At 42.7% G+C, this 19,705-nt stretch overlaps 4 protein-coding genes and 2 long non-coding RNA genes across 14 annotated transcripts; 3 read left to right on the top strand and 3 right to left on the bottom strand.

Annotated features, from left to right (window-relative positions):
- Positions 1-1,609: 1,609 nt before the first annotated feature.
- LOC9272654 (uncharacterized) lies at positions 1,610-6,599 on the bottom strand. Of its 8 annotated transcripts, none has more exons than XR_010737577.1 (7): positions 6,358-6,599; positions 5,877-6,076; positions 5,055-5,512; positions 4,815-4,934; positions 2,868-3,897; positions 2,563-2,773; positions 1,610-2,308 (listed from the first exon to the last, which is right to left on the bottom strand). XR_010737577.1 is itself a non-coding variant. In XM_015766692.3 (4 exons), the coding sequence occupies exons 1-4, from the start codon at positions 6,560-6,562 to the stop codon at positions 4,883-4,885; spliced, it is 915 nt and encodes a 304-aa protein (XP_015622178.1). In that variant the 5' UTR covers positions 6,563-6,599; the 3' UTR covers positions 4,709-4,882. The 8 variants fall into 8 exon arrangements, 1 of the variants encoding a protein (XP_015622178.1); XR_010737588.1 differs by having other exon boundaries at positions 2,868-3,416; XR_001542646.3 differs by having other exon boundaries at positions 2,563-3,897.
- On the top strand, positions 2,793-4,576 carry LOC4325287 (two-pore potassium channel 2). The gene is made up of 2 exons (XM_015766691.3): positions 2,793-3,865; positions 4,303-4,576. Exons 1-2 carry the CDS (start codon positions 2,793-2,795, stop codon positions 4,445-4,447), a joined length of 1,218 nt encoding a protein of 405 aa, XP_015622177.1. The 3' UTR covers positions 4,448-4,576.
- A 381-nt stretch (positions 6,600-6,980) lies between the features above and the next one.
- Positions 6,981-7,998, top strand: LOC136355007 (uncharacterized). The gene is made up of 2 exons (XR_010738986.1): positions 6,981-7,242; positions 7,339-7,998. It is a non-coding gene; the product is annotated as an uncharacterized lncRNA (long non-coding RNA).
- LOC4323897 (transcription repressor MYB5) lies at positions 7,793-9,101 on the bottom strand. Its single transcript, XM_015789038.3, has 2 exons — positions 8,620-9,101; positions 7,793-8,526 (listed from the first exon to the last, which is right to left on the bottom strand). The coding sequence occupies exons 1-2, from the start codon at positions 8,904-8,906 to the stop codon at positions 7,986-7,988; spliced, it is 828 nt and encodes a 275-aa protein (XP_015644524.1). The 5' UTR covers positions 8,907-9,101; the 3' UTR covers positions 7,793-7,985.
- A 2,805-nt stretch (positions 9,102-11,906) lies between these two features.
- LOC136357334 (uncharacterized) lies at positions 11,907-13,576 on the bottom strand. The gene is made up of 2 exons (XR_010742601.1): positions 13,416-13,576; positions 11,907-12,653 (listed from the first exon to the last, which is right to left on the bottom strand). It is a non-coding gene; the product is annotated as an uncharacterized lncRNA (long non-coding RNA).
- Positions 12,127-19,061, top strand: LOC4323896 (ABC transporter B family member 11). Of its 2 annotated transcripts, XM_015766599.3 has the most exons (12): positions 12,127-12,442; positions 12,529-12,583; positions 13,431-13,606; positions 13,883-14,104; positions 14,203-14,441; positions 15,255-15,780; positions 15,872-16,145; positions 16,244-16,862; positions 16,956-17,184; positions 17,299-17,565; positions 17,654-17,917; positions 18,187-19,061. In XM_015766599.3, exons 1-12 carry the CDS (start codon positions 12,173-12,175, stop codon positions 18,829-18,831), a joined length of 3,786 nt encoding a protein of 1,261 aa, XP_015622085.1. In that variant the 5' UTR covers positions 12,127-12,172; the 3' UTR covers positions 18,832-19,061. The 2 variants fall into 2 exon arrangements, with proteins under 2 accessions (XP_015622085.1, XP_025876035.1); XM_026020250.2 differs by having other exon boundaries at positions 16,244-17,184.
- The last annotated feature ends 644 nt before the right edge of the window (positions 19,062-19,705 follow it).

The following is a 19,705-nucleotide window of genomic DNA, read 5'->3' as shown; positions in this document are numbered from 1 at the left end:
GATACCAGCACTGTGTCCTGGGACTGGTATCGATTAACAGTTAATTTGGAGCGTCACGGGCTAGTTCCGGTCGGTACTAGTTCGGGGCGTGACACAATCAACACCCACCAGAAGCCACAACAAAGAAGCCTACATACGCCAAGACAAACCGCCGGATATCGATATCAGAGATACGCCTGGATCGACCCTATCCGGTACCTTCAGAGGCCGGCCATAGGGATCTAGTACTGTCTCTGATTCCGTCGGGCGCTAGCTCGAGGAGGAAGGCTACCCTGTTGTCGACTACGAGTCAGATCGTCAGACCGCCATGTCGACAACAGTTAGATAGGCTACCCCAAATATTGTACTGGTGTGATTATTATAAATAAGAGCAATACCGGCTTTGGCCAACAGGATGTAGGGTTATTACCTGACAATTCAGGGGCCCGAACCTGTATAAAAATCCATATCTCCGTCTTTTTTACCTCAGTCTCGCATATATCTTAGCGCCGACGATCCCCATACTATGCAAATACCAGAATTGCGACATCAAACGTCGACACTCATTCACGGTACTTTAAATAGTCACTTTACTAGTGTTTGGTTTGCTATCAATATATGCCAACAACACACATATAAATTATATATTAAAAAAAGATGGCACTACTAACACTTACTTCATCCGTTTTATATTGTAAGTTGTTTGATTTTTTTTCAAAGTTTTTTATGTTTGATCAAATTTATAGAAAAAAATTTGCAACATCTACAACACTAAATTAGTTTCATTAAATTTAATATTAAATATATTTTAATAATATATTTGTTTTATATTAAAAATATTACTATATTTTTCTATAAATTTGATAAACTTATAATATAAAAATGGAGGGAGTACCAAGGTTTTAGTATTGTCAACATTTTAACATGTAGCTAACCAGACATACCCTTTGGATACGTACTACCAAAGAGACGTGCCAAGGTGTACGGGGAGTCAAAGAAATTGCGTCGCCGAGGGAGGAGGATGTACGGCAGTTATTAGTATAGCTGCAACTTATATTGTTAGTAACTGCGAAAAGAAAAATTGTTATTACACGTACACTGTAGATAAACCTGAACTCTTGGATTCGGATCCAACACGGAAGCCATCACACACACCATAGATTTGCAGCAGATCCGGATCTCTCTCACACACAAACACAAACACGACTCACAAGTCACATGTGACAGTGCAGGATTACAGGGCATTGACATCGGCGAGACGCTGACGTCTAAGCTGACGCCGGCCGGAGCACGGGCACCTCCTCGCTCTTCTTTCGTTTTTTTGTCTGGCGTCCCCCGCCTCTTGGTCCTACACTCCTACTAACTCCTAACCTGGTCGCTTTGCTTCCCCTCCGCGGCCAGGCCCACCGCGCGGCCGGCCGAGACAAGGCCCAACATACTAAGCCCACTGCAACAGCAAAACCGTATAAGCTCGCACCGTGCCGTGCCGGGCCAAGCCGCCACACCTCCGGTGCACTGAAGACTGAACAGCGGCGTGTAGACTTCGCCTGGTGGCAAGCTCTAGGTCCCCATATAAAAACCAAAGAGTCCTGCGAGGCCCATCATCACCCATGGCCACGAACAGACGAACTGATCAAATTCCAATCAGACCATATGTAGTAATGCCGGTTTGCCGGTCTAGCGAACAACGTGAAGATCTGGTTACAGCACAGTATTACATCCTCTGCTTGACTGCTTCAGTAACAAATTTCAGGACTCCGTCGATCACACGGTCCCCAGGTGGAAACTGTGTCTTAATCAACGAGATAGATGATCAAGCTAGATAAGTTTGTTAGGGGCTAATAGATATTCATGGCGACAAATTCATCAACATTTATGCCAGGAAGCTGGAAGGCTGAAGAATGCTTGCTTGCCCGGTTCTCTAAAATACTCCAGTGCTCGGTTATATTCTAGCCTCTAGGCAAGGTCTTACAGTTTTCATCTGCACAGCCTTTTCTTCAGAGTGTCACGCAGAGACTGATCATCAGGGACAAGATACTCCAGTCAAGATCCGTCAGAAAAAGACAGCTCGAAGATACATAGATGACACGGAAACAGGGATCCCCAGCTTGAGAACCTTTCCGTCGGCGCAGCATTTACCTCCCTCACCGGCAATAAGATCTCATAGCCGCAAGAAACTGACATGTTCCCATCCAGAAAAAGGCAACCCCTGTTGTAGAACAGAGTCCTGGAGAATATGGCATTGCCTTTATGTCAATGGATCATCCCAGAGAAGGGAAGGCCAACTTGCAAAATCAGAATGCTAACAAGCCATTGTTAATCTTGATATCTGCAACATAAAATGTAACATCAGATTTAATTCGGGAACACCTAGTAGTGCACGTGCACGAATAGTGGGTCAGTGAAAGATTATCCCTGCCACAACATAGGTAACTACGACGATAATCCTTTAGCCAACATACTGATGTGGATAGCATATGTGAAATGAATAGTTTCAGGTGAGCGTTGACAGCATAGTAAATCTAATTTAATTAGGATATAGATCTAGCAATGCTGTTTCAGATATCGAAAGAGAGAATATACCCGTCTTTTCCTTCCCTTTCATCAATTGCCTCTTGTATCAGCTACTATGCAATATACTGGAAACTACGTGATATAAATGTTGCAATAAATAAGAAAGATATGTTTTGAGATTTGATACACTCCTTTCAACCCAGAAAGAGCAGGTAAGTGTACATCCTTGATTGACGACCATCTCGTGGTTACCAATTCCATCACCGAGATCACAGCAGAACTGCCATGGATATAAATTGATGAGTACAGTCCTGAGAACTGCAAGCTGTGAGCTGATGAATCCAAGATCTAACATGTCTACCATGGAAGAGCACCTGCTGCCTGTAGTCCACCGTGATCAAGTATACTCTTCAAGACAAGACAGAAGAAAATCCTCCGATGTCCCAAACAGGTTCGTGACTTCCTTTCACCCAAGTACAAATAGCAAAGGTAACCCCAATACTCCCAATCATCCGTTACATACTAGCGGAAATGGCAATATAGTTACCGCACAAAATTTCCAGCGGGTGCATTCTTCTCCTTCTATGTTCACATCAATCAAAGAAACTCCCTGTGCAGATGAGTTCAATGAGCAAAGCCATGCTGCACAACACGTACCATCATTTGCAAGGCAGGCTATCGTTAGCGTCATCTTGTACATCTCAATAGGAGTCCTTGTATACATCACAAATGTTGAAGGCTTCAAGGGGAGGTCCACACTGAAGTTAGTTGATGGCCTTTACTTCACCATCATAAGCTTGTGCACCATAGGATACGGTGACATAGTCCCTTGCACTACCTTCACAAAGGTGTTCACATGCTTGTTTCTACTAATCGGTGTTCGCTTTGTTGACATTGTGCTAAATGAGCTGTTGACAAATGTACTTGACAAGCAGAGAACAGTCTTACTTAGCACAATGGATGATAACAAGCTTAATAGGGTATTTGACACCTATATGATTGATGCTGAAAAGAAAAGATCAAGAGGGAGGATGAAAGTACTACTTGCGTTAGGGGTTGTTGTAGGCACCATCTCAATTTGTACAATCATAGTGCATGAGGTGGAGGGTCTAAATTGGATTGATAGCTTCTATTTATCAGTCATTTCTGTGACAACAGTTGGATATGGGGATTATGGCTTCTCAACACCAGCAGGAAGGCTCTCTGCAACAGTGTGTTTGTTAGTGAGCACTTTGGCAGTTGCCAAGGCCTTCCTGTTCCTAACAGATCTAAGGATGGATAGAAGGAACCGAAAAACTACAAAATGGATCCTCCAGAAGAAAATGGACAATGAGCCACTGGCTGCAGACCTAGACCATGATGCTTCTGTAAGGTATTGCACAAATTTTCCATGAAACCATATACCTGCATATGTTGTTTAACAAGTACGTTTTCATGTTTTGCAATAAGAATACCAAGAGTTCAATTACCAAAAATGTAAGAACATTTTTCTTTGTTAGTGATGAAACTAGGGCCAGAGTACAGTTTTGTTTGAACATTGAAAAATGTTTGATAAAGAAACAGAGTTGAGTTACTCAAATAAACATATAGATAGGGCATTAGGGCAAGGTCACATGCCCGTGATGTAGGTGACACCATGAAAATTAACACCTCACGGTCCTTCATGAAATTTACTTTCGTTACCTTTTGTTTTTTTCTTTATTGTATTAATCTGAAAGTAATTTATAATGTTGCATTACAGTGTGACCTTTTGTATTCAAGGCAGTTATCCAGTCCTAACTTTGTGGTCTTTTTCTTTTTATGCCACAGCAAATCGGACTTTCTGATCTACAAACTCAAAGAGATAGGAAAGATCGATGACAAAGACATTGCAATGATCTCAGACCAGTTTGATCAGCTTGGCCTTGCAAAGTGTGGAAAGATCACTCTTGCGGACATCATTGGAAAATTATAAGTATGATTTACAGAATGTATATGAATACCTGATATCATAGTGATAGTTGCTGTCTTATACTTTGTTAAACAGACACTAAAGCATGCACATGTGTGGGTAACCTATTAAATAACCTCGCTATTCGAAGTACTCTGTTTCTTGGTTAGAAGTAAAAGTCCATGTGCTGGTTGAATGAATTCAATCATAACTTCAGCTTCAGGATTTCTTGCATATTTGTTTCTAGATTGTATTGATATTTAGGTATACAAGCAAAGAGGCAGGTAGACAATAAACAATTGATATTAAAGAATCATAAGATCGTCTCATACAAGAAAATAGTGATAATCTAAGCTATGTGCAGTGAAATCAAAACAATGACACAACTTACCATGTTACAAATAAAAGAAACAGGGTTTGATGTCATCAATACATTGCTTTATATACTTCGCTATGACCTCAGTCCTCAGATCCAGCCTCCTTTACTGTATTATCCACAATCTTTGCAATCCTGAAATAATGGGTGGTTATGAAGCTTAAGTATGTAGTAGCCATGCAGTAACTGTATAATTAAAAAGTATCATGCCCTTTGAATACGCTGTGTTTCTCTTCCTCCTCCTCCTCGACTCACCTTTCTCTAGTTTCAGTTACAAGCTTCAATACGTCAGACAATTTTTGCCACTTGGCATTTATTGGCTTCTGAATGTCCACCTGTTCTGCTAGTTGGGAACTGATATATTGTTCAATTTCACATTCTAATGAATCCAGCTGAAAACCAATATGGTCTAGAAAAGCATCATAAGAAGAATGGTTAGTTATGCTGTTTGGTGATTCAAGATCACTGGAAAATGAGAAGCTATCGGACGTCTGAAGTTCACTTTGCTCCAACTGGCCAGTCATGCCTGAATGCACCACATGTTGCAGATCAAATGCCTTTTCAGATGATTTCGCAGGAGAGCTAGTAGTCTCATCAGCCTCATCACCAACTTTACTAGAGAAAACTCTTATGTTGTCATTGGATTCTTTGCCATTAGACATCCCTGGATGCAATGCATGTTCAATTAACATGTTCTGCTTCACTGAAATTGCCTGAATCCAACAAAGTAGAAAAATAGTAGGATCATTTACATAATAGAATTTCAAATGCATAGATGAACATAAATTTGAAATTTGCTTCCTTAGTAGGAGTGGTATATGTGAGATATCAGATATGTTCTTGTTAATGACCAACTCTATAAAGAAAGAGAATCTGTAACTTTTCGTACTTGACACAATCAGCAGAATTGCCAATTTAGCACATCAACAGTACAGCATGTAACTGCTGATTAATGTTTTGGCAATTGGCAGTAGCTAGGTACCATAAGCTTTTGGCACAAACTACATAATATATTCGTTTTCCTAAGAAGAAATAGCATATGGTACATAGTAAAAAAAAAAGACATGACCTCAGTACCTCACTGATTTTCATGGAAAGCTTATCAAGCACCTCAATGCGCTGTTTTATGCTTTCAAGAGCTTTGGTCAGCTTCTTCTTTTGCACAAGTAAATCCACTGCCTCATTCTCTTTGCCCATTCGGATGCTGACCGCAGCTCTTTTCTTAAGATTCTCAGCAGCCTCAGTCAACCGCACAAGCCTTACCCTCGTGCTATTTGCTACAAGAACAAACCACAAATTTGAGTGCAGCAGATACCACAGTGGCTGTCCACTCAATTCGCATGCACATACACAAACAATCTCACCATTTGACTACAAGATCCTACTCAATTCCAATCAAAATTAACTTGACATGGATCATAACGTACTATCACAAGTCTGGAGCATATAACAGATAAGTTCCCCTGTCCCCGAAGGATTCATCATTCCACAACTCCCCAACTACTGAACCAGTAGAGCCGATCTGAATAGCAGCCACGGGATGCCGGAATGCGTATACCTTTGGATTGGGTGAGGTCGGCTTCTGCGTGGAGCTGTAGGAGCTGCTCCCGCAGCCGCTCGAACGTCGGCGGGGCCGGGTCGCCGTCTCTGGTAGATGCCGCCAGCGCGAACCGCGGAGGAGTTGCCCTCGCGCGGCGCCTCCCCCATGCCGCCGCGGGAGAAGGTGGAGGCGGCGCTACCGGCGGCGCGACGGCGAAGGCCATCTCCGGTGAGCGTCCAGATGGGCTTGGCACTGAAAGCGGAAACTTAGAAATACGCGACCTCCTTAAGGCTTCTCCGTGATGGGCCGAAATTTCGGCCCATCCAACAAGTCCTTACCGGACGACGTATCTCGGTGCAGTGGTCTACTGCAGTACTGCTAAATAGGAACGCCCCAAAATTCTTCTGAAAAATTTCAAAACATTTCTCATGTGAAGCTCTTGAATTATTAGGTTCTGATCGAGAATTTAAGTAGATCGCATGAAGGGAAAATTCTACTCCTGAATAAAACATTTTTTCACAAACCGCAAGTTCGTAGCTACCGGTCAATCCAACTTACCAAAATAGTTTTTTCGTACCTGGAACAGAACACATTTCTGTACAGATATAAAGAGGGAGATAAGTTGCCTGAATTTCATGGTCCAGTCCAACCTGACGGTCCATTTGGGCGACGGCCGGCCCGATCGCTCGGCGGACGAACAGCGTCGTTGCTATATAGCATCCACTGCCAGCACAGTGCCAGTGTCCCTAACCCTTCTTCTTCCTCAACTCCTCCACACACAATGTCCATACATATGGAGCTTGCAATTTGAAGCATTTTCAAGTTTGCATGCCCATGAGAAGGAGAAGCAGTTGTGTACTCACACTGAATGCGCGAATGCTGTCGCTACTTCTTGATTCAAAGGTCATTTCCGCTCTGTCAAATTGTGCGATGCATTATATTGCCTATCTGTTTTGATTGAAGTTTGAAGTTATTGTTGGCTGTGATTGACGTTTGTAGGTTCAGACCAGTGTTCTTGCTTACTGGTATTCAGATGCTATAATAAAAGGTTATAATACATATCTTAGGTTTTGGATGTGTTCTTTGCTTTCATGCTTGGCATTACTCTGTGCACTTATGCGCTGTCTGTCAGTGTGCAGAATACATGGAAACCTGAAATTAAGTGATAGTTAATCTGTCCTGGATAAGTGTATATTGCAGGCTTTATCCACAGAATGAAGTGTATATGGCAGGCTTTACCTGAAATTGTGTATTTGTGCGTCTCCTAGTATGACTGGCACTCTCGAACAAAATGAAGTGTTAGACTGTTAGGTGTTTTACTGAATCCACACACAACAGCGGAAACATTTCGGATGACATCAATGGCAGTATGTTCTGGAATAAGAACAGATGTAGCAAACAAAAAAATAACACTAATGAGCTGCGCATACGTGCATATATAGACAGACAAACCTGCAGGGTTGTGAGCTGCAAATGCTCAAATTGATCACTCGAATAATGCACACAGCAGTAGTATAGGTGCAAGCATTAAGTCGTACATACGTTTTCTTCCATCACATACACATCACCGGTCATGACTCAGCAGACAAGCTGTTCTTACATGTTTTCTCATGGTCAACTTATTCCCTGATCAATCTCCCGAAAGATTACTGTTTGGATTCCATGACGTCTCCATGACCAATCTCACCATTGCCATGCTCGTGATCGTTGCCCTCGACGACGAAGAGATCGCCTAACTGCTCGTCGTTGATCAGAGAATCAAGAAACGAGGAGAAGTCGTCGTCACCCACCATGGCGGAAGCGGAACCCATGTCGAAGCCACCATGAACTGCATCCTCGGCACAGAACTGATCGCCAAATCCTCCTTCGAATCCCTCGGCATCGGCGGCGCTCACCATCGCTGCGAAGTCACCGCCACCGTCGGCCGGTCGGGCACGATCGTCGCTGCACTCAATGCCAGCGGCCGGCGAGGATGCCGTCCTCGGCGGCTTGGCCGGCACCGCCTTCTTGTAAGAAGTGGCGGCGACGGCAGCGGCGGCGTTGGAGTGATCGGCGGCGGCCGTCAGCGGCTTGTGCGTCCGCGGGTCGATGCCCTGCGCGATGAGCTTCTTGCTGAGATGCGAGTTCCAGTAGTTCTTGATCTCGTTGTCCGTGCGCCCCGGCAACCTCCCGGCGATCAGCGACCACCTACAAGCACATGCACGGGCGGTCACCTCACCGGAGGAGCAGTACGACCTTTGCACACGAGCGATCGCCTTCGGTGCATCAAGAATTGCTTACCGGTTGCCGAGGAGGCGGTGGAGGCGGAGGATGAGGTCCTCCTCGTCGTCGGCGATGGGGCAGCGCTTGATGTCGGGGCGGAGGTAGTTCATCCACCGGAGGCGGCAGCTCTTGCCGCAGCGCAGCAGGCCCGCGCGCCGCGGCAGCGTGCGCCACCGGTCGCACCCCTCCCGCGCCACGAACCGCGCCAGCACCTCGTCCTCCTCGGGCGTCCACGGCCCACGCTTCAGCGCCGCCGCCGCCGCCTCCTCCCCGCCGCGCAGCGCCGCCGGCCGCTTCCGCTTCATCGTAGGATCGATCGGCGATTAATTTGCGCGCGAGCTAGCTTGGCCTCCTCGAGACGTCTCGATTTGCTTAATTGCTTCCGGCGATGGCTTAGCTCACAACCAGATGAGACGGTGTGCGGGGCTTTTTCTCGCCGTGCACCGCAGCGCCACCTCCCCGGAGAGGAAATGGTCGGTGGGGGTGGGTTTGTTCTCCTCGGCGTGCGGCCTGTGGCGTTTTGCGGGAAACGGGAAGAATTCTCGGGGACGGATCCATCGGGTATTCGGGTTGGGGTACAACGTGTCACGCTTTTTATCCGAAAAGGCACTGCAGATGCAAATGTACATCGTCGCGATTTCGGCAATTCGGCGCCGCGGTGATAGTCCTCACGGGGAAAAAGATCTGTAGCATTAGCAATAAAATTTGGAGCAAACTGAATAGATGGAATTATGAGGATTATTTCTGTCTACATTCATAAATTACATGGCTATGTATAACTTCTGTGAACGAATAATAGCCTAAAATTAAACTCCAAGGCTTCGTCTTTTTTCAACTCCAAACTAGGTTTCCTTTTTGTTCGTTAACACATTTTTTAAAATGTTAAATAGTGTGTTTTTTCTTTAAAAAATAAAATAAGCCTATTTTTAAATTTTGTAATAATTTATACTAATTACAGATGTGCTAATGGTTTGACTCATTTTGCTTGTGCTAAAAAGCTAAACCAAGTTAGAGATTCAAACAGACCCTAACTACAGTTCAAACTTGACAGTTAAACTTGGTGGTCAATACTAAAATACTTTGAGATGGTCTTTTTGGACAATCGGTTTAGTAATGGGTCCAAAATTTTAGCCTATAAATTCTACAAATTTTTTTATTTGAGTAATTTTACTTTGGGTCACCTTTTTATTACCGGTGTCTCGCTTTGGATCACCATTTAACTAATGTTTACATTTTGAACCAGGTAATTTTACCTTTGTGGCACTTTGAACCATCCCTCAACTCTTTTATCCATCTACATCAAAATTATCATATGTCAAAGAAACAATCTACATACATTTGAGGGGGTTTTGACGAGGAGAAGCCGACGTACTTGAGGTCGTTCATCTGCTCGAGAAGAGAGTCGGGGTAGTCCAAAGTTAAGGAAAGGCAAGATTACTTGGTCCAAAATGAAAACATTGGTTTAAAGGGTGGTCCAAAACGAAACATCGGTAATAAAATTTGTCCCAAATATGAAATTTACTCTTTTTTGTTTTTATATTTTTTGTTAAAATATTTTTAAAATATTTTTTCAAACTTTTGCAAATCTATAGCACGCATTAGGAGGGCATTTCCTAGAGGGCTTCTTTATGACATGGTAGATGGTTATTGACGTGTACGTCTATATATGAACGCCCCTCATATTTGTATCCCCAGCTGTGAGAGATCAGCGTCGAGAGGGTTCTCGTGGTCCATAGTGGCGGAAGAGAAGAGAAGGGAGCCGATGAGCTCAAGCTCACCAAGCATGTGCGAGAAGGAGGCGGCGGCGGTGGCGGTGGGCAGCTAGAGTGGATGAGGCCGCAGCCTACAGCAGCGGAGGAGGAGAGGACGGAGGTGATGGAGAAGATGCGCCCAAAATTTTAAGGTGTGCTTAGTTCCACGATAAAATTGGAAGTTTGACTAATATTGAAAGTTTGAAGAAAAAAGTTGGAAGTTTATGTGTGTAGGAAAGTTTTGATGTGATGGAAAAGTTGGAAGTTTGAATAAAAAGTTGGGAACTAAATAAGGGCTTAGTCTATAAATTTCAAAAGTTGAAAGGTTGGGCTGATTTTTTTTTTTTTTTATGTTTTGAGGTTAAGAGAAATGATTGAGTTGGACTATGAAAGATCCCATGGCCTATGGCCCATTACCACCCTTTCAAGCTCAACAAGTTCGAGATGGCCCAACTTGTTGCAGCCGATCGAGCCTATCCTACCCTAGCTAAGCATGACTCGAAATGAACAAGACGTGCCAGCAGGAGTCATGCTGCCTTGTGTAGGAAGCACCCGAGCCGCTGAACAATCAACTGGAGTATTGAAATTTGAAAGGTGCTCTCGTGGAATATTTGCACAGCTGGTGGACGTGCGAGGACTAGGAGACCTCGAATCGGGCTACGGAAAATCCCAAAACGCTAGCGACGTCAACGTGTGCTTTTCTTGGCTTCCAAGCAGGTCTGCCTCCTGCCTTCCTGCCTCCTATGGTGTCCACCAGTTCTCTCCTGGTCAAAGTATGTAAAGTTTAACTGGGCGTTCGGCTTGACTAGAAAGGGATAGATTATTAATGAATAATTAATTAATTATTAACTATTTTCAATTTTAAAAATAGATTCCTTTTTATTTTTTAAAACCTTCTATATATAAAGTTTTTTTAAAAGAAATATATACTTTTAACAATTTAAGAAGTGTGCTCACGAAAACGATAAAGTTGCTCAGTCAAAATGTGGAATCAAATCCAGCTAGGTGAAGGCCTTGCCATTTGCAAATTGCAGTGGCACATTCATGAGGGTGTGTCGCTAAGGTGACAGTGACCTGAAGAATTCCTAGTTCTAGATGTATTGATCTGCTCTACCGTAAAGGATACTCCAGGTTTATATTACTCTCTCTATTTCAAAATATAAGAAGTTTTGATTGGATAGAAAATATTTTTTAAGTACGAATCAGATTCATAATAGTATGATGTGTTCCATCTAATCAAGATTTTTTTATATTTTGAAACGGAGGGAGCATTAGTTTGCTCAAAGCTCGTACGAAATTGACCGTTGGTATCTGCATCAGAAAACATGGATCGGTATTTTACACACGTGTATGTGTGGCGCTAGGCATTTTTTGCGATCACGTGGAAGATTCACACGTATAACACGCACGTAACGTATGTACGCGCAGACGTCCTATTGCCCAGCTAGCCAGCATCGATTGCCTGAACGTACATGCATCGGGACGCCACGACGAAGATTTCGGCCCCAGTTGAAAATTCAGCTAATGATCACGCAGAAAAGGAACAGCAGTACGTACAGCTGAAGAAAAACAACACGGGTCTTGGGCTCGTCGCGCTCATACTTGTGGTTGTGTAATCTTTGCAAAATCCTGGCGTAATCACATGGCTAGTACATCCCGCCTTCCCCGTCAGTTCCATTTTCCAAGCACCGAAAAAACAGGAGTGCGCGTAACAGTCAAAATCCTGCACAGGAAATGCCTATATATGCAGGTACCTCCTCCACCCAGTGATGTCACCCAGCTCGAGCAAATAGGCTGTAGCTAGCCGGCCGGCGAGAAAAATGGACGAGTCAGGCAGAGGAACAGGTGATGATCATGGCCGGGAGACGAAGGATGCTGCGGCGGCGGCGTCGTCGTCGTCGGGGAAGAAGGTGCCGCTGTTCAGCTTGTTCCGGTACGCCGACCGCCTCGACGTGCTGCTGATGGTTGTCGGCACGGTGGGCGCGCTCGGCAACGGCATCTCGCAGCCCCTCATGACGGTCCTCTTCGGCAACGTCATCAACTCCTTCGGCGCGAACACCAGCGGCAGCGTCCTCCGCAGCGTGACCAAGGTGAGTGCCCGCGGGCGCTTAGTGATACGCGATGGAGACACACCGGCCGGTAGCCAAATTAACTTTGGATCTTCTTTCTCCTCCAGGTTGTCCTCAACTTCATATATCTGGGAATTGGAACTTCAGTAGCTTCCTTTCTTCGTAAGTAAAAGTCCTTTCTCTGATTGGAACACCTCTTTAGTGAAGTAGAGAGAAGCTCCTGCCCTTTTCGCTGAAAAAAACAAAGAAAAAAAAAGAATTAGTGGAACCTGTAGCTTCAAATTATGGATGTGAAACATATAAATAGTATTCAGCAAGGGAATTTGTAGTAAACAGTATTAGAAATTCTTTCAATATCTAATTTGTTCCTATTATTCAATGAGTCTCCGGGTATCCATAAGTCAATAAGAAATTTCATTTAAAGGGTCTCAGAGTATCCATCAGATTCCAAAGCAAAATTAACACTTTTTATTCAAAGGGTCTCAGTATCCATAAGTCAGTAAGAAATTTTGTAGGATAGTGTGAAATTAGGCTTTGTTTGGTAAATGGGATTGAGAAATAATATCCCACCCTCCAAAAGGTAATATTGCATCCTAGCTATCCATTCTTCACACCTCATTTAATCCTAGCCATTTATTCTTTACACCTCATTTAATCCTAGTCATTCATCCATTTCCATTTCCCAATCCCACCTGCCATATCCCATTTGCCAAACACACCCTTAGGATAAGTAATTAATTTGCTCTTGCATGGATGCGCAATCACCAATACATAATATTCATTATTAACATCATGGTTGTCAGTTGTTACTACATGTTAGAATTCGGTTATTCTCAACTGTGATACACTAACACAGTATAAACATCATCATGCACTTATCCGGTGAGAAGTACCAAATGCGTTCCCTAACCATATAATCCTCAGCATCTTCGATCTAATCTGTTCGGTTAAATATATCACATGCTAATGGTACAACTGCCAGTAAAAAACTCACCTTAATTTGTCCCAGAGGTATCATGCTGGACTATGGCAGGAGAAAGGCAGTCTGCCCGCATCCGTTCTTTATACCTGAAAGCCGTTCTGAGGCAGGATATTACATTCTTCGACACAGAGATGACAACTGGTGAAGCAGTTTCTAGAATGTCTAGTGATACCCTCCTAATTCAAGGTGCTCTTGGTGAGAAGGTACTAAATACCTAGTAGCTCCGTTGTAAGGAACATACTATTTTTTATTAAATTGCTACTGAAAAAAAAACATATATTTTCATCACAGTGCAAACAAAAGTGTGGATAGACACAAGTTGATGGCAGGCATAATTATTTGCATATTTAGGAAGATATATCAAACGGATATAGTTATCATATTTACTAACTGTATTATTTCATATATTCAGGCAGTAAGTTACACCTTGTGCTACTGTTGCTGATGTGTTCTTGGATTTTTAATCTTAACCTTTACAGGGAGGGAAGCTTGTAGAACTGTTATCAAGCTTCATCGGTGGCTTTATCATAGCATTCACTAGAGGATGGCTTCTCACTCTTGTCATGCTAACATCGCTACCGTTAATTGCTATTGCCAGTGCAGTTTCTGCACAGGCCCTAACTAGAGTTTCTAGCAAGAGACAAACATCATATAGTGATGCTGGGGACACAGTTGAACAGACCATTGGATCTATAAGAACAGTGAGTTTCACATATTTATATGAATTGTTTAATGCTATAACACACTTCTTTTTTTGGAGTAGCAGACAGTAAGTTTGATAAATATCCTGTGTTAACAGGTTGTGTCCTTCAATGGTGAGAAGAAAGCGATAGCAATGTACCGTAATTTTATAAAGAAGTCATACAAGGCTACTATTGAGGAAGGCATTATCACTGGTTTTGGCATGGGCTCTGTCATGTGCGTCGTATTTGGCAGCTATGGATTAGCCTTCTGGTATGGTGGAAAGCTAATCATTGAGAAAGGTTACACAGGAGGAAAAATCATGACTATCTTGTTTGCCGTGTTGACCGGTGCATCGTAAGTTTCAGCAAATCCTCCACTGTTGATATCAAAATACATGCTGTTTAGTGCACTACAATAATGAACCCCCAATCTATTCATGTATTATTTGGATTGATGGAAATATAACAAGAAATTTATATATATTACCTCAAAATCAAGAAGGCTGGTTAGCATGCAATTTTAGAAGTGCAAATGGCAGTTTTGTTCATTTCTCAGGTGTTTTTTAGAAAACTTCTCAGGATTTCAAGATGATTTTCAGAATTACCTTAAATTATTTTCAATATTTTCTTGATTACTATTTACAAAAAGACAATGCTAATTGCCAATGCATGAAAGTAACTTGTTTCTTGTAAACAGAATGGAATGAACTTAAAGTTTGATGGTCAAGTCAATTGCTTGACTATACATAATCCCTAGGCCCTATTACCATTTTAGGCAGACATACCAATTGCTAAGGAGTAGTTATTAATTCCAGTTAGTAAAAGGGGATCATGAACTGAGATATAGACATAAGTACCTAATAGCTAAATCAAGGTATCCTTAGCAATTGCAAGAGCAGGTTTAATCAATATGTTCTGCGCTAACAGGAGAAGTAGACAAACGCTAGGCTTTTGGAATCGTCACGAAGAGAATATTCTCCTGAGAAGTACATTACATGTTATATGCAAACGATTGCATTGGGTTTCACTGCTTTACCTACATTACTTGCTATTTCTCCTAAAATCACATTAAAGTTGAAAGATTTACAACAAAATAGCCATTAAAATTTTATCATTTGATATGGTATATAATGTTCTGAACATGGCACTTTCCAATTGTTTGTGACAGCTCATTAGGCAATGCAACACCTGCAGTTGCTGCAGTTGTGGAAGGTCAATCTGCAGCATACAATTTGTTCAAAACAATTGAGAGGAAACCAGAGATAGATTCCGATGATAACAATGGCATGGTTTTAGAAGATATGAATGGCGATATTGAGCTAAAGGATGTGTACTTTCGTTACCCTGCAAGACCAGAGCAGTTGATATTGGATGGATTGTCGTTACAAGTAGCGAGTGGAACAACAATGGCTATAGTCGGAGAGAGTGGAAGCGGAAAGTCAACTGTTATCAGCCTAGTCGAAAGATTCTACGATCCACAGTCTGGCGAAGTTTTAATAGATGGAATTAGCATCAAGAAACTGAGACTTGATTGGATAAGAGGGAAGATCGGTCTTGTTAGCCAAGAGCCTCTGCTTTTTATGGCCTCCATTAAAGATAACATAATATATGGTAAAAAAGATGCAACGCTTGAAGAGATCAAGAGAGCAGCGGAGCTTGCAAATGCAGCTAACTTCATTGACAAGTTACCAAATGTAAGAAAGGAAAAACTGAATGCTCCAAGTTCTCAAATTTAATTGTATATTAATGAAATAATCAGCTAACAATGTTTTCATGTCATACCAGGGTTATGATACTTTAGTTGGCCAGCGCGGTACTCAGCTCTCTGGAGGACAAAAACAGAGAATTGCAATTGCAAGAGCCATCCTCAAAGATCCAAAAATCCTTTTGCTCGATGAAGCAACAAGTGCACTTGATGTGGAGTCTGAGAGGATAGTTCAGGAGGCACTAAATAGAATGATGGTAGAAAGAACCACACTCGTTGTCGCTCATCGTTTGAGCACTGTGAGGAATGTTGATTGCATCACAGTCGTCCGCAAAGGAAAAATAGTTGAACAAGGTTGAATTAACTTGAAATGCACTGTTTTTCTATTATAGAAAATTTCTGCGGTCAACCTTAAATGATTCATTATACCAAAACATGTCCTGCGTACACAGGTCCTCATGATGCACTGGTGAAGGATCCCGATGGAGCTTACTCCCAGCTAATTAGGCTACAAGAGACTCATCGTGATGAAAGGCATAAACTACCAGATTCCAGATCAAAAAGTACTAGTTTGTCATTCAGACGATCAAGAACTAAAGATTTTCTCAGCAAGAGCAACAGGTATTCCTTCAAGAGCCCCTTAGGATTGCCTGTTGATATACATGAGGATGGAATGACAAGCGAACAACAAAAGGTTGACCACTCTGACAGTAAGGCCATTAAAAAAACACCATTTGGACGGCTTTTTAATCTTAATAAGCCAGAAGTGCCAGTTCTTTTGTTAGGTTCTATAGCAGCATCAGTGCATGGAGTCATTTTGCCACTATACGGTATAATAATGCCAGGTGTTCTAAAATCATTCTATGAACCGCCAGATCAGCTGCGAAAAGATTCTAGATTTTGGGCATTGATGTCTGTTGTTCTGGGGGTTGCTTGTTTGATTTCAATCCCAGCAGAATATTTTTTGTTTGGAATTGCTGGGGGAAAGCTTATACAGCGTGTCCGTACACTGTCATTTCAAAGAATTATGCACCAAGAGGTTGCTTGGTTTGATAAGCCCTCCAATTCCAGGTGCGCTACTCTAATGTACTTTTGCTATTTTATCTTTTATAAAAAAATATTTACATTTAAACCAATGCTAAGAGGCCATCTTATTTCTTACAGTGGGGCACTTGGTACAAGGCTCTCAGTCGATGCGTTGAATGTCCGCCGTTTAGTAGGAGATAACCTGGCCCTTATAGTCCAGGCTGTAGCTACACTAATCACTGGCTTTGCCATAGCTTTTGCGGCAGATTGGAGGCTTGCACTGATCATCACTTGTGTAATTCCTTTAGTGGGTGCACAGGGCTATGCTCAAGTTAAGTTCTTGAAGGGGTTCAGTGAAGAATCTAAGGTGACACATTACAGCTTACAACTGTAAAAATTGCTTGCTGTTTTATTGAGAATGATCTAGACAAGTGATCTAGAATTAAATTGATTGCCATTATAATGGGATCTCATTATACAGGAGATGTATGAGGATGCAAACCAAGTTGCGGCTGACGCTGTAGGCAGCATCAGAACTGTAGCATCTTTCTGTTCAGAGAAAAGAGTGGTGGCAATATACAACAAGAAATGTGAAGCTTTAAGAAAACAGGGAATTCGAAGCGGAATCGTTGGAGGGATTGGCTTAAGTTTCTCAAACTTGATGTTATATCTGACTTACGGTCTTTGCTTCTATGTTGGTGCAAAGTTCGTAAGTCAGGGAAAAACTACTTTTTCAGATGTTTTCAAAGTAAGAAATCCTAAAGTATTTCAAGTAACAATTGCCTATATGAATATTAATTCTAGTATCATTCACAAATGGGCTGGATGCTTTTCAGGTTTTCTTTGCTTTAGTTTTGGCAGCCGTTGGTGTTTCGCAGTCAAGTGCATTGTCTACTAATGCAACAAAGGCAAGGGATTCTGCCATTTCCATTTTTAGTATTATCGATCGGAAGTCTAGGATTGATTCAAGTAGCGACGAGGGAGCGATAATGGAAAACGTCACTGGCAGCATTGATTTCAATAATGTCAGTTTCAAGTACCCATCACGCCCTGATGTTCAAATATTCAGTGACTTTACCTTGCACATTCCTTCCCAAAAGGTATACTTCCACATTCACCTATTTGTCTTCCTTTTTCCTATTTCTTGAAACTAGTGCATGCCCAAAATTTCCATCAGAAAATTAACTTGATTATTGAACTATTTACATAATACAACTAGTAACATACTTCAAAATAGATGCGAGTGTGACCCATCCACTTCCGTGACATCATATGTGTTGATACACAACTTTACATTTTATTTTTTGCATCTCAGCATTTCCATGCACTGAAATAGTTATGACTAAACCTTTTCCTTCCTTTTCTACAGACCATAGCACTTGTTGGAGAAAGCGGTAGTGGGAAGTCCACGATAATTGCTTTATTAGAGCGTTTCTATGATCCTGATTCTGGTAATATCTCACTAGATGGAGTTGAAATTAGAAGCTTAAAAGTCAGCTGGTTGAGGGATCAGATGGGGCTTGTAGGCCAGGAGCCAGTGCTTTTCAACGACACAATCCGTGCCAACATAACATACGGGAAACACAGTGAGGTAACAGAGGAAGAGATCACTGCTGTGGCCAAGGCAGCAAACGCCCATGAGTTCGTATCAAGCCTGCCACAAGGATACGACACAGTGGTAGGTGAGAAAGGGGTGCAACTATCTGGTGGGCAAAAACAGAGGGTAGCAATTGCAAGGGCCATCCTAAAGGACCCTAAGATACTGCTACTTGATGAGGCAACCAGTGCTCTAGATGCAGAATCAGAACGTGTTGTTCAAGATGCATTGGATCGAGTCATGGTCAACAGGACTACCATTGTAGTGGCACACCGCCTCTCCACAATCAAAGGGGCTGATATGATTGCAGTCCTCAAGGAAGGAAAAATTGCAGAAAAAGGAAAGCATGAAGCACTATTGCGGATCAAGGATGGTGCATATGCTTCACTTGTACAACTCCGCTCTAATTCCGAGTAAAATGATGTATATTTTGATGGTGTATAACTTATTTAGCCATAAATTCTAGCTACTTGTGATTTGAGAAGTTGATGCTAAACTAGAGGGTGTTCTTTGGTAGTTTGTTACTTTGTTGCATGAAAGACCTATGGTTCTGAACGTATGATCTTGGTAGCCACAGACAGTAAATTCAACTGTGTCTGTGTGTACGCACTAACTATGATGGAATAAGCCTTGTGGTCTTTGGTCTTTGTGGTCCTTCTCTTGCTTTTAGGTTGTTTTTCCCCTTTTAGGACAGCATCCTTTCAGTTTTGCTTTTAGCATCTTTCGGTTTTGCTTTTAGCATCCCTAGGACAGCATCTAGCATCTCCTTTATGCTTTATTCAGTTTGGATGCTCTCTAGGACAGCATTGCGTTCAAATTTTAGACTAGTGTGGGCAGCAATTAGCTAGCAGCCATCCAGCCAGCTATGGCTATATATATATGTATCCAACCTCCCTCGGGAAGGTATGGCTTTTGTGTTTAGTGAATGAAGAAAACCAGAAAATTGCCCCATCTCGAGTGCCATCCTCTTCTCAATGAGAGTAACCATTGAAATTCTAACATCTGGTATCAGAGCCACACTTTCCTGTAGGCTAAACATCTCTTGTTCCACCCCTTCCCAAGCTCGGTTGAGCTCTCAGCCAGCAGCAGCAGCAGCACCGGTTGCTCCTCCTTCCCCTTTCCCTTCCCCCTCTCCACGCAGCAGCCCCCCGGAGGTGCGCCATGTCCGACGCTCAGTCTCGGCGTTCGGTCGCCTCGAGCACTCGGCGTCAGCAGGACGCCGAGCTCGCCGCAGCAGAAGAGCGCAGGCGAGCAACGGCTCAGACCGCTGCAGCAGCAGCGAGGGCGGCCA

This window comes from Oryza sativa, chromosome 1 (genome assembly GCF_034140825.1).
Source record: "Oryza sativa Japonica Group chromosome 1, ASM3414082v1".
NCBI classification, from domain to species: domain Eukaryota; kingdom Viridiplantae; phylum Streptophyta; class Magnoliopsida; order Poales; family Poaceae; genus Oryza; species Oryza sativa.
This window is presented reverse-complemented; position numbering and strand designations above follow the sequence as displayed.